Here is an 11548-nt window from a genome sequence, read left to right as displayed (position 1 = left end):
CCACCCTTAACCCACCCTTAATCCGCCCTAAATCCACCACCATCATTCAGCAACATCCCGCTACAGTAGCTTCAACCTGAGCTTCAAGCCTTCAAACTACTGGACATAACTTACAACACTGCAATAACCATGTTCAATTAACCCCGATATTTATTTCTCCTTCCGTGATATACTCTATACCCCCTTAAATAGACTAAACAACCAACCTAACCCGCCCCGAATGGAATCAGCGCCGCCCCAGCAGGGCGAGCTAAGCTGGCGCCTCAGCTCGCATCCCATCACGCTGCTGACCTTTCTCGCATTCCGCATGTGTAAGCCGTTGACTACCTTACCTACCTATCTTTGTCTTTCTCTTTTCTCTGCACAACCTACCTAAGGTAAAGAGCTCAAGTACCTAAAAACTAATAAACAATACCTGTCGTCCTGTAGCGTCGCTCCTCGTGTACCTCTTCGGCGTCATCCTCACGGACAACATGGTGCTCATCTTCATCATCACGATCCTGCTGCTCGCCGCCGACTTCTACTACCTGAAGAACATCGCGGGCCGGCGGCTCGTGGGGCTGCGCTGGTGGAACGAGGTCGACCCCTCCACGGGCGACAGCCGCTGGGTCTTCGAGAGCAGCGACCCGGCCGTCCGCACCATCAACGCCACCGACAGCCGCTTCTTCTGGCTCGCCATCTACGCCCAGCCCGTCCTCTGGGTCGCCCTCGCCATCCTCGCCTTCGTCCGCCTCAAGTTCATGTGGCTGCCTCTCGTCGGTACGTATTGTATTATTACCTTGGTGAAAAAGAAAGAGAAGAGACGAGACGAGACGAGAAAGCTGACAACCTAATCTTTTACTACAGCCATCGCGCTCTCCCTAACCATCACCAACTCCCTCGCCTTCTCCCGCTGCGACAAGTTCAGCCAGGCGTCTAACCTCGCCGGCAGCGCCCTCTATTCGAGCAACCTCGCAGGCAACCTCGCCAGCAACATGGTCGGGCGCTTCTTTACCTTTGGCCGGTCGTGATCCGCCCCACTCCCGAAACCCAGACAGGCGGACAGTCGAAGCTATTCAAGGTCGGAAGAAGAAAAGAAAAAAAAAGAGAGAGGGAGGGAGGGAGACAGAAACAGTCTACTTAGATTCGAAATATCTTTTGATACCATTATGAAAGAAAAGGCGGCAGATATTCTATCACTTATCACGGTTGTATTTTCTGTCTATTCTAGCAAAAAACAAAAACCTCGGGACAAAAGAAACCTGATGCAATACTATGATATTTACGACTTGATGAGATTCGCGCATCTAGTGGCATCGGTGAAGGATATACATGAAGACAGGTATCTCTACCACTTAGAGACTAAGCAGGAATCAACTCTATAGGGGGCAGTCTTCCAGAATCGCAACTGAGGTGAAGATACTATACTCCAGGGCAGGTGTCCCGTAAAACGCAACAGGTTAACTCGGTTTCCACCGTGCCTTTCACCGAATGCCTCGCATGTCTGCCCTATAGACATCTACATCGTTGCGTCGACTTGTCCTTGTCGTTATTATACACAATGTGATCATGACTGAACCGGAGGCGAATCACGTGGCAAAATATACGGCTTGTAATATCCAAAGTCTTCTATCCCGTACTCAATTACAGACTTTCCGACAGTTAAATAATCCAGTAGATTCGTATCTTATATAGGTATACAAGCCCAACTAGACTTGAATCCTCCACACCACGACCACCTCATCACCTATCTTCAACCAAACCCTATTCGAGTCTCGTACGATCATGCCATAACACATCGCTCCCCAGTTCAGTCCACTTCGAAATACAGAACCTTTCCCATCTAACTTGCTACACATGGGTATATAGGGAGTAACGAAAGTATAGTTGAGCTAAGCAGTCATACATACGCGTGAGAGGGGAAAGGGGGGGAGTGGGTTAATTGCTATGTTTTGCTAGGTCTCTTCGCCCTATTCACACATTGCGCTACCTCCACGTACACATAAAATTAGCGTGATATAGTGTATAGGACCCATTATAGAACTCCCTCTCCTAAAAGAAACCGCTTGCAAGAAAAAAGAAGAAAAAAAGTAAACATCGAAGGATTCTACAAAACATCACTTCGCTAGGTACCCATGTATCGTTTAATCATCGTCATGATTGGTGCGTCGCGCGACTATTTCGGCCGGCGTCCTCGATCGCTGCGTCCAGATGTTGCTCCTCTTCTTCTAACCGCCGTATCTCCTCTTCCGTCATGCCCTCTTCGATGAGATGCGCATAACGGGACTGGCAGCGGTTCCCCGTCGTGCTCGCGCGGCCAGTCGATGCCAGGTCTGACTGACTAGTCGAAGCAAATACCGCACCTGGAGGCAGTGGAGGTGACGGTGCCTGATCTGAGTATGGTGCGTAAGAGGCGTCGTCGGAACGTACTATGCTATCACGTTGATCGTGTAGCTGTCTGCTGTGGTCAGGCGGGTACACCGAACGCGGCGATGATTCCGACATATTGACCATATCTTTTTCGGCGATCATCGCGTGCGAACCCGAAGCGTTTGTAAATTCCGTGCCGCCTACGTTCTCGCTTTTATTGCGCCTCCGTAAGCAGAAGAACCATACTAAGAATACAACGACAGCGATAACAAAGACGGCACAGCCCACTGTGATACCTGCTATAGCGCCGGTACTCAGCTTTCGACTCTCATGGGACGCCTCTGAAGTTGGTCGAATCGACGTCTCGGTAGCTGCGGTTGCTGTGGCTGTCGTAATTCCAGAGCTTTCTAGGCCGGTTGAAGATCCCTTTATTTCTTCCTGAAATGCCGGGCTTGAACCCATGCCGGTATTTTCAAGGAGACGCATAGCCTCCCCGTATCTATCGGCGTAGGTAACGGCAAGAACTGGACTGTAACTCGTACCACTAGACGTGTTGTTCTCCCATTGGAACTCGTAGTATAAGGGCTGCATAAGGTTATCGCTGTATGTGGCTGTAAGATCACCCGTAAGCTTAAGAGTTAGGGTTTCATCAGTCGCTGCATTATATCATTAGCATTGCACATGCGAACAGCAAGCGAATCGCATAACATACCCGGGAAAGAAATCAGCGAGGACTGATCATCTTGTCTTTCTGTTATTACCTGACCAGCTAACAAGGAGCCTACGGATGGTCCTGTATCGGTTTTACTGCTCATCTTTCCCATCCCAATGGCGACCTTGTCACTAAACCGCTTGAGGTAGATAGCACTAATGTTGACCTCTCTAATATCTCGCCCCTTATTGAAAGATATGGTCTTATCCACCGCTTGCGCCTTGTAAATGGCGGGCATGTCAAGAGGTGGTACTTGAATTACCAAGTTCGGGGAAGACCCCGTCGTCGCCGTCCCCGTCCCGACAGTCGCTGCCGGCATAGGTCCATCGATAGTACGGGAGGTATCTTTTTCCGCTCCCACCAACCCTACTAAAGAGGCCAAGATCCCGAATATCGAGGCATCGAGCCGCATCGTCGTATGAACGAAAATCAAGACGTCGTGTATCGTAAAACTCCCAGAAGCCCAGATACCCAAACCTCAGCACATATCCGACATTAAAAGTATCTCAACCAGGTTATGGCCGTTTGTGTGCATATGAATGTTCGTTGCGCCAATGACACAGCCGGAAACTTTGTTTAAACGCGCCGTATGAGATCCAAATAGAAGAAACGACAAGAAAGACGAGGAGAATCATCCGGGCGTGAGAGGAAGGAAAGGAAAGTAAGAACAGCAGGGGGCGGGCCTGTCAGCTCTCAGCTGCTGGCCGCTAGGGAATGGATGAAGATGTGCGGGCCCCGGTCTATTGTTCCAAGTGCACCAACCATGTTCAGCATGCAGTAAGAGTAAGCCAATGGGCACCGAACTGCGCCTCTAAAACCAACTAGTTTATGGGATGGATGGCACCATCAGTTACGAGCCTATAGAGACCAGTGCCGACCCACGAGATCTCTGTATTTTTTTATACATAGGTACGCAGATCGCTTCTACGTGTGCGGTTGTTGCAAGACACACGTACATACAGTAGGTATACGGCCGGCTACTATTGCCTGCCTTATGGGACGGGACCCCAGTTTTGCCCAGCCCACTAGGCTACCTTAAGGACTTGGCCAGAAATGCTCCAAGGAATCATGCCGATGTCCTGACATCAAAGCTTGACCATGCTTAATACGAACGTATTCATGGCTACCTAGGTAGGCTGAAGACGTAGTGCTCTCTAGATACCTACTCGGTAAGGCTAGAGAACCACAGTCAACCGTTCTTAGGTTATGACGCTGTGGAATGTGATGATGAGCACCCGTTCTCGGCCAAATTACACGATGATTATGCCCTCGAGTAGACAGATAGTAGGCTATGGAGGGCATCTGCACGAATGCAGTTACGTGGATGTACTGCGTACGCCGGACCTGTATTGTATGAATACTACCAATGGAGCCGGAAATAAGTTAGGAGAGAGTTGCAGAAGGGTGATACGACCTCGAAACATGGCCGTTTACGATACATGAATTGAAATCCGATGGACGATGGTGCTCTGCGGTGAAGGAGCAGAGCGGCTAAGTGAAATGGGACCTTTTTGGAGATCGTGGATCCGCACCCCGAACGAGTATAACTTGGATGATTGGTTCAGCCCTTGCTGAAAGCGGTACCCGTCTGACGACAGGGTCCATTGAGGTGAAGGGGGTCTGGATCCTTTGAAGCAAGGGTTGATTTTAAGAGCGCCTCTCAGAAGCCGTGGGTTAAAAAAGTGACATGTAAGATCAGAAATTTGAATTACAAGGCAAACCAAAGGAAATAAAACGACATTGCTTCTAGACTTCTAGAATATGGTTTGTTCCGACTCGGTTAAGTAACACTACTTAAATACGATCCTAGAATTTGTGAAGTTTGCTTTCGATATAACAGGTAGTTTGATAGGTAAGTTGTAGAAACCAAGTTTAGTCTCAATTTCATAAAGATGAAGAAAAAGAGCTCTGCACAGTCAGACGAGAAACGGGGCTGAGCCAGAAATACTAATAAAGATTAGACTGCGGCTGATCAACCCTCGCCTAGGTTTAGCGCCTCTTAGCGCCTTAACGCCCAGACATACAGTAACGTATCGCTGCAGTTATAGTACTTTAGGTAAGCTGTTAGATTCAAAAATAGCAACGCTGTTACAACCTGTAGGTACAGTCCCGCCGTGCCCATAAAGGGTATCAATATTATCCCTAAACGCGTACTTTCTCATATTCTTTCAGCAAGCCTACCTATCTAACCTAACCTAACCTATATTCAGACTTTTTAACGTCCCACTGCATACATAGTAACTCACTACATACACCATGTGCTGTCCGCCATACTAAAAGCCATGTGGTGGCAAGATGTCGCGAGCCCTCGTGCGACAGAACACGCCAAATCTGCCGATTTAAGCCGCGAAGAACTTTTAGTGCTTCACGTAGACCTCCTATCATCTGGTTAGACAGACGCAAAATAGCTTCATTTTCGAGTAACTATAGCCTTAGGTAACTAGGTACCTAACGTAACCCTACAGCTATACATACTGAAAGTATTTCCATCCTAGATGCCTCATCTAGAATCCTAGTATATCTCCTGTGCACGCTGAAAGTACCATAACAGGAGGTATGCTTTGTAAATGTCTCACTATTCGTAAGTCGCTGTGCGCATAGACAAGTACATTCTTACTCCATGATCCAAAAGCTAGGTCACTACCTAGGTACACAGGTACCTATTTTAAAATTCTAATGCAATATTTTCGACTAGAAAATTGATGAACTACCTCCCTCTATAACGAGTGAAGTGAACTATACGTACAACACCTATATAAGACTTAGATACCTAACGGCTGAAGCATTCCCAGATCGGGAGTACGCAAAAACTACCTACCTTAAATACCACGATCTTAGCCAAGACCACCTACCTATACCTACCTACCTACTTTGATCTTCTAGAAAAGAGAAAAAAAACCCAAAATGACACAGCAGAAGATAACTCAACTCCGGGGTAGGCAGGCAGGTAAACTACCTCCTAGTCCGTAGGGAGGGTCTGTCCAATCGCGCTCTTCCCGCAGGATCAATAACCCGTCAGCTTTTCAATCGAGACAGGTACCTAAAGCATCATGATCTTAATAATAGCATGAGACGAACGAAAATCTGCTGCCGTAGTATATCTGAAACCTTCATCCTATCATACATACCTAGGTACCTAACCTACCTCCTTTGTGCAATACCTACCTACGTAACGAGCCTACGCCACTACCTATTCGTAGGTTTATAGTAGGTACGTGGCGTGGTACAGTAGGTTCCTGTTAAGCATAGATCCCCTTAATATGTAGATCTTGGGGGGGTTCGTAATGACTCGCCAGCTTGCTTGCCGTGTAGTAAGCAATTTGTCTTCAGAGCTTGTCTTAACAGAGAGTTTCTCTTTCTTTAGATAGCCATCGATTTATTATCCAAAAGAATACATAACGGAAGTTCCGTACGAATTGTCCGTACGCTTCCAATTATATATACCTTATATATATAAGTTGTTTCGCTATATTTCTATATTCAAAGTTCGTTGTGGACTCAATTTGTATAACCTAGGGCTTTGGTTTAACTTGCGTCGTAATTCGTAGCTACCTACTAGGTACCTGTTACCTAACTTGATAGTATACATGTCTCTCAATATAAGAAACATCTTCCTCACGATCAAGAGGTACCTAGGTAGGTAGGTAGACCCTTCGTTAAAGTACCTATTAGTTAATAGTATCCACTAAAGTGGATATAAGACTCTTATTGTGGTAGCATTGTCATTGCACGAATGCTGCAAAGAATAGTATCAGTATGAAAGTTAGAGTATCTCACGTCAACACGGGCTTAGATAACTATATCTGTGGGTAATAACGTATTACAGGTAGGCACGTTGAGTTGAGAAGCTAGGTAGACTTCCCATTCAGCAATCAGCAACATCATAACCCTTGCGTTAGGTACCTACCTGAGGTAAATAAACTTAGTTGTCGACAAACAATTCACCACGCTCATTGAATATATCTTATATCATTAGGTAAGTACCTAAACTATAGCCCACGACCAATATATCTCCGTCCAGTTGCAGGTACCTGACTTCAGTTACTTTCGTGCTCCCCTCATGCCAAAGCCAGTTAACTCTTCCACCCCTTTCATTCCATGGTCTGGATATCACCGCTTGTAATATCGCCCAGCTAATTCGCTACCTAACTTATAATAAAATCTAGATATGTAGCCTAAAACCCTCTAAAGACGACCTGGAGGTCTTGCTTGGAATAAATGAACGATAAGACCGATATCAAATAAAAAAAGAACTGAAGAACGCCGATAAATGTGTCCCAAGTATGCATAAAAATTAGGTAAGTGCGGCCCCAAGATAAACAAGACAAAGCAGACAAGCCGTATCGAATGTTGAGCACATGGGCAGGTAGGTACCTAGGTACGTATTACAGCCTTCTCACGAGGAGAGCAGGCCATGCTTCGTAGTTTACGCGAAAGTCATCGAGATCTCCTTCTCCTTACCAAAGTCGTCGTCGTCATCTGCCCAGGGATCCGCCAACGTCATGCTGGGTGTTGTTTGTGCCGTCTTGATTTCCGGCCTAGAGAGCGAGTAATCCTTCGCAGGTGGGGGCGGCGGAATATCGCGATGTTCTGCGAAGGCCGTGTCGAATGTCATCTCTATCTCTTCTTCCGGCGGTGGCATGCCAAAGCCGAGTGCCCGAGAGGGAGGTAGCGTGGGCGTTCGTTCTTGGGATAAGCCGTACTCGTACGAGGAAGGACTCTTCCAAATACCTTCGTCGCTTCTCGTCTTGTAGAGGGTATCCCTTGGACTATTCGTCGATGAGGAGGGTGAATATCCGAGCTTTATCGGTGGCAACGTAGACTTTAACTCCTTAACCTGCAATTCTTCGTCCTTTGCAAGCTCCGCCCTGATCGCGTCGACGTCGAATAAGACGCCATGATTATTACCTTCCTTATCTTCAGTCTTAGACAGCGCTTCCGACCCCGCCTTGTTGTTGTCTTCGTAAACTTCCCATTCCTGTCGAGAAGTTCTCTTTTTGCGGCCGAAAATACCCCATCCCCCCTTCTTCGAGGACCCCTCCTTATCTAATTCCTTACGGGCTTCTTCGATTTCGCTGATCAGCTCCCGTTGACGCTCTCTGTGGCGGTCCGGGTCTGGATCCTCGATCTCACCAAACTCGTCGCTCTCAACGAGCCAGCCGCACTCCCTCAGGAGCCTAGGCATCGCTGTTCGGTATTCCATGTGACCAACCACAAAGTCCGTACAGTCGAGGTTTTCCAAACCGGGAATATCCTCTATAGAGGCCAGACCTGCTACACGGCGAATACCACCGTTCGTCAGGCGGAAAAGGTAGCCGAGGATCCAATCAGTCCTGTTATATCCGTTCACAAATCTGCCAGCTACAACGGTACGGGCCTTTATGAATTCTTCCTTCTTCACGACGACGGGCGAGCCAAAAATATACACGTTCTGGACCAACCCATAAGCGCCTTTTCGGGCCAGCTCTAGGAGGCAGGCGAAAATGACGCGGGAGCCTAGAGAATAACCGACCAAGGTAATAGGTCGAGTACCTAAATTCCTGTCAATGAGCGAGTCCGCGAGTATAAGGCCAGCGGCCCATGCACGGTCTAGCGAAACAGCCCAAGGGTTATCGATCAAGTATGTCAACTTGGATAAAACTACTGGCAACTGCAAGGCAGCCATTAAACTAATTAAGATAGTGCTCCCCAACACTTGTTGTAATCCTTGAGTGAGAGCCTGTATAATGTTAGCCCACGCCCCCTAATAGCATTGGCAGATATAGCAACATCTTACCTCTGTCGCTAGGATGTTGATGGTATCACCCATACTCGTTAACATTTCGGGCTCCCACAAGATTGAGTAAATGTCGCCCATGACCGGGTCAACAGTGCTAAAAGGTAAACGGACGTCGTCGACCTTGCTGGTCATCCATCCAGAGATGGTCACAATGAGATTAACACGCTTATTGTTGTGTAACGGCCGATATTCAAATGTCTTCACAGCGCCCGTCCGTCGGTTTGCGGCTTTGCCACCCATGAAACTTCCAGAGGCCGCGGCACCAGAAGTGATAATGGCTGCTCCTCCTGCTCCTGCCAAGAAGGAGCTGGTGCCACCAACTCCGATAGTTGTAAAACCAGCAGCAAGGCCGGCACCGATAAGGGGTGCTAGAAGTCCAGCAGAAAGACCGATGACCAGTCCACCTCCGACAGTAGCTAAGCCCATCATGACGTATCGCCGCTTAAGAGCAAGTTTCCTCCTGTTTTCGAGATGCTCCTCTTCATTCCAATTTTCCTTTTCTGCCTGCTGCTGCATTTCCAAAGCATCGGTGACGCGCTTCTCAAATCTGCAGATATCTATCCAAGGGACTTCCAAGTCTTTACCTACCCTTTCGAGCAGTACTCGGGACCGAGCGTCGTAAACCGAATCGGCGATCAGTACGAGGAAGAGATCACAGAGAACAGTCCACCGCAAGTCGATATCGATCCTATCGGTGCTTGGTAACTGTGAGGGTGTTCTTACTTCTGGCATTTCATCACCTTCATGACTTTCGTAAGGCGGAGGCGACTCCGCAACAAATTCCGCCGTAGAAATGGAAGATCGAGTACTTTTTGACGTCGTCTTGGGGGTCGATGGCGCTTTCTCAGCCATGGGATTCTTAACTCTTGCGTTTTGCATCAGAGTCGGTGTGAGATCATTCGGCATTACACCATGCTCAGCTAACTGCTCAATCATGACTTGTTCGGCCGGACTGATTTCCATATGCGCATATAGTCGCATCATAATCTTTTGAGACCACATTTTCATTGCTTCAGCTGCCACCTGGACTTCCTTCTTGATCTTTTTTAGCCGTTCAATACTTTCGGACTCCTTAACCATCTCAGAGAGTTCTAAACGAGTGACACCAACGTAGGCTATCCTCTGTCCTTCTGTTAATAAATCCTTGGTGGCCTGTAGCTGAGAGACGGCATCTCGTTGCTCCTCGTCCATCTCTGTCATGCTCGTACTCTTCGGGTCTTTGAACAGGTATCTTGTGTTATCGTCCATACTTGTTTCCGATTCCGCATCTTCGTCATCCAACACTCTTGTGTAGCCTTTGCCGGCCCCACCAAGACTTCCATACCCATAATGATCGTCCTCTTCTGGGTTATGTTCTTTAGCAATAAGTCTGTTATCGTCATCGTATATGTCGTAAGGTGCGTAAGCCGGCATTGCCTGCCACTCCTCGTCGTCATCGTCTTTCTTCTCTTCGTGATGTCCGGTTAACTGCTGATGGGAAAATTCGGAAACATCGTGGTTCGTGCTTGCTACGCTGACGTTTCGATTGTGGTCGACACGTGGAGGTTCGTTAACCTCGTCCGCATGTTTATTGGCCTCAATTTGTTTAAAGGTAGGCCCCGAAATTGCTTGCACATCTTTGCTTGTCGTATTCCTGCGGTTCGACGTTCGCGACAGATCTAGATTTTCGTAGGAATCTGGCCCCTCCTTTGCCTCCTCTTTTGGTTCCCCTCTTAGAATGTCGGCATTCTTGAATTGGGTTTGCGTTTGCGTAGGCGCAGGGGCTTTGGCCTCTTCGACATCTTTTGACTCTGCTTGAGGGGCAGGTTCTGGTGTCGGAGTAGAGGGCGCATCTTGGAAATTATCGTTATCACTATTACTGGTAGAGGTGTCGTCTGCTTTCGTGACCTTATTAGGGGTGTTTAAGCTATTTTTTGATGTTTCTGTTGTTTCTTTTGCGACCTTCTTTGTCGTTTTTGCATCGGCAGCATTACTTGGGGTTTCTGGTGAGGGCTCTACCTCTACCTCTTTCGTGATGATATTAGAGCTGTTCCCCGTCTCACCAATTGGTGTTTGGCTTTTGGTCCCATCTTGCTCCGTCTCTTTGGGGCTTACATATTTCCTAATGGGCAGGCCAAAATCGTCAAATTCTTGGGCTCCTCCTACCGGCGCCATGGGACCGGCTTTTGCGCATGTAATTAATTTTATCGAGTTCCCAATTACTTTGTTAAGGTGTTCCTCTTTCTTTTCTTCCTTTTTCCTTCTTTTTTTCTTTGCCTTTTCTGTCTAGCTGGAGCTCTGATAGTTTTCCCAACGTAATATGGTTGTAACAGAATTTATATTTTCCCCACGGTAATATGGCGGAAAGCGTCCTAAAAGAAGTTGTCAAAAATGCAAATCGTCAGGATCCTTGAATTTTGCTTCAAACCCCTGCAATTAAGTCATATGCAGGTCAAAGCTCAAAAGCGATGGCCCTCGACCACACCTTTAATAATTCCAAACAAAGTCCTGAATTTGGACAGGAGTGATACGAAGTGATATGCGAAACCGCTGTTGTAAGATTATGTAAATATCCTATAAAGATATGGGAACATTGGAAATTTTGGAGAAAAGTAATGAAGTGTCGACGGGTTGGAATCCGCAGATCGTTTCTTTAGCTGCAGGTGAAAGTCAACAATTTCAGGCCTATGATACCCGAGTTAGGCTAGTTTAGTGCCTACCTAGGTAGA

At 47.4% G+C, this 11548-nt stretch overlaps 3 protein-coding genes across 3 annotated transcripts; 1 reads left to right on the top strand and 2 right to left on the bottom strand.

Moving 5' to 3' along the window:
• F4812DRAFT_403145 (DUF846-domain-containing protein) lies at positions 1 to 1169 on the top strand. The gene is made up of 3 exons (XM_047932253.1): positions 1 to 311; positions 430 to 759; positions 847 to 1169. Exons 1-3 carry the CDS (start codon positions 221 to 223, stop codon positions 1008 to 1010), a joined length of 585 nt encoding a protein of 194 aa, XP_047789943.1. The 5' UTR covers positions 1 to 220; the 3' UTR covers positions 1011 to 1169.
• A 579-nt stretch (positions 1170 to 1748) lies between these two features.
• On the bottom strand, positions 1749 to 3784 carry F4812DRAFT_403134 (uncharacterized protein). Its single transcript, XM_047932252.1, has 2 exons — positions 3062 to 3784; positions 1749 to 3005 (listed from the first exon to the last, which is right to left on the bottom strand). Exons 1-2 carry the CDS (start codon positions 3471 to 3473, stop codon positions 2134 to 2136), a joined length of 1284 nt encoding a protein of 427 aa, XP_047789942.1. The 5' UTR covers positions 3474 to 3784; the 3' UTR covers positions 1749 to 2133.
• A 3230-nt stretch (positions 3785 to 7014) lies between these two features.
• Positions 7015 to 11440, bottom strand: F4812DRAFT_430239 (DUF726-domain-containing protein). Its single transcript, XM_047934338.1, has 2 exons — positions 8838 to 11440; positions 7015 to 8780 (listed from the first exon to the last, which is right to left on the bottom strand). The coding sequence occupies exons 1-2, from the start codon at positions 10992 to 10994 to the stop codon at positions 7488 to 7490; spliced, it is 3450 nt and encodes a 1149-aa protein (XP_047789941.1). The 5' UTR covers positions 10995 to 11440; the 3' UTR covers positions 7015 to 7487.
• Between the last annotated feature and the right edge of the window lie 108 nt (positions 11441 to 11548).

This window comes from Daldinia caldariorum (genome assembly GCF_022478825.1).
Source record: "Daldinia caldariorum strain CBS 122874 unplaced genomic scaffold F4812scaffold_9, whole genome shotgun sequence".
Classification (NCBI taxonomy): Eukaryota; Fungi; Ascomycota; class Sordariomycetes; order Xylariales; family Hypoxylaceae; genus Daldinia; species Daldinia caldariorum.
Note: the sequence above shows the minus strand (reverse complement) of the source record. Positions and strands in the feature narration are given on the sequence as shown.

What these genes read in the sequence shown, in the direction of transcription:
- F4812DRAFT_403145 (XM_047932253.1), top strand. Translation starts at nt 221, where the DNA reads ATGGAATCAGCGCCGCCCCAGCAGGGCGAGCTAAGCTGGCGCCTCAGC. An exon ending in CTTTCTCGCATTCCGCATGT is followed by an intron (nt 312 to 429) that starts GTAAGCCGTTGA and finishes GTCGTCCTGTAG; the next exon opens with CGTCGCTCCTCGTGTACCTC. An exon ending in CATGTGGCTGCCTCTCGTCG is followed by an intron (nt 760 to 846) that starts GTACGTATTGTA and finishes CTTTTACTACAG; the next exon opens with CCATCGCGCTCTCCCTAACC.
- F4812DRAFT_403134 (XM_047932252.1), bottom strand. Translation starts at nt 3,473, where the DNA reads ATGCGGCTCGATGCCTCGATATTCGGGATCTTGGCCTCTTTAGTAGGG. An exon ending in CTCGCTGATTTCTTTCCCGG is followed by an intron (nt 3,006 to 3,061) that starts GTATGTTATGCG and finishes GATATAATGCAG; the next exon opens with CGACTGATGAAACCCTAACT.
- F4812DRAFT_430239 (XM_047934338.1), bottom strand. Translation starts at nt 10,994, where the DNA reads ATGGCGCCGGTAGGAGGAGCCCAAGAATTTGACGATTTTGGCCTGCCC. An exon ending in TCAACATCCTAGCGACAGAG is followed by an intron (nt 8,781 to 8,837) that starts GTAAGATGTTGC and finishes AACATTATACAG; the next exon opens with GCTCTCACTCAAGGATTACA.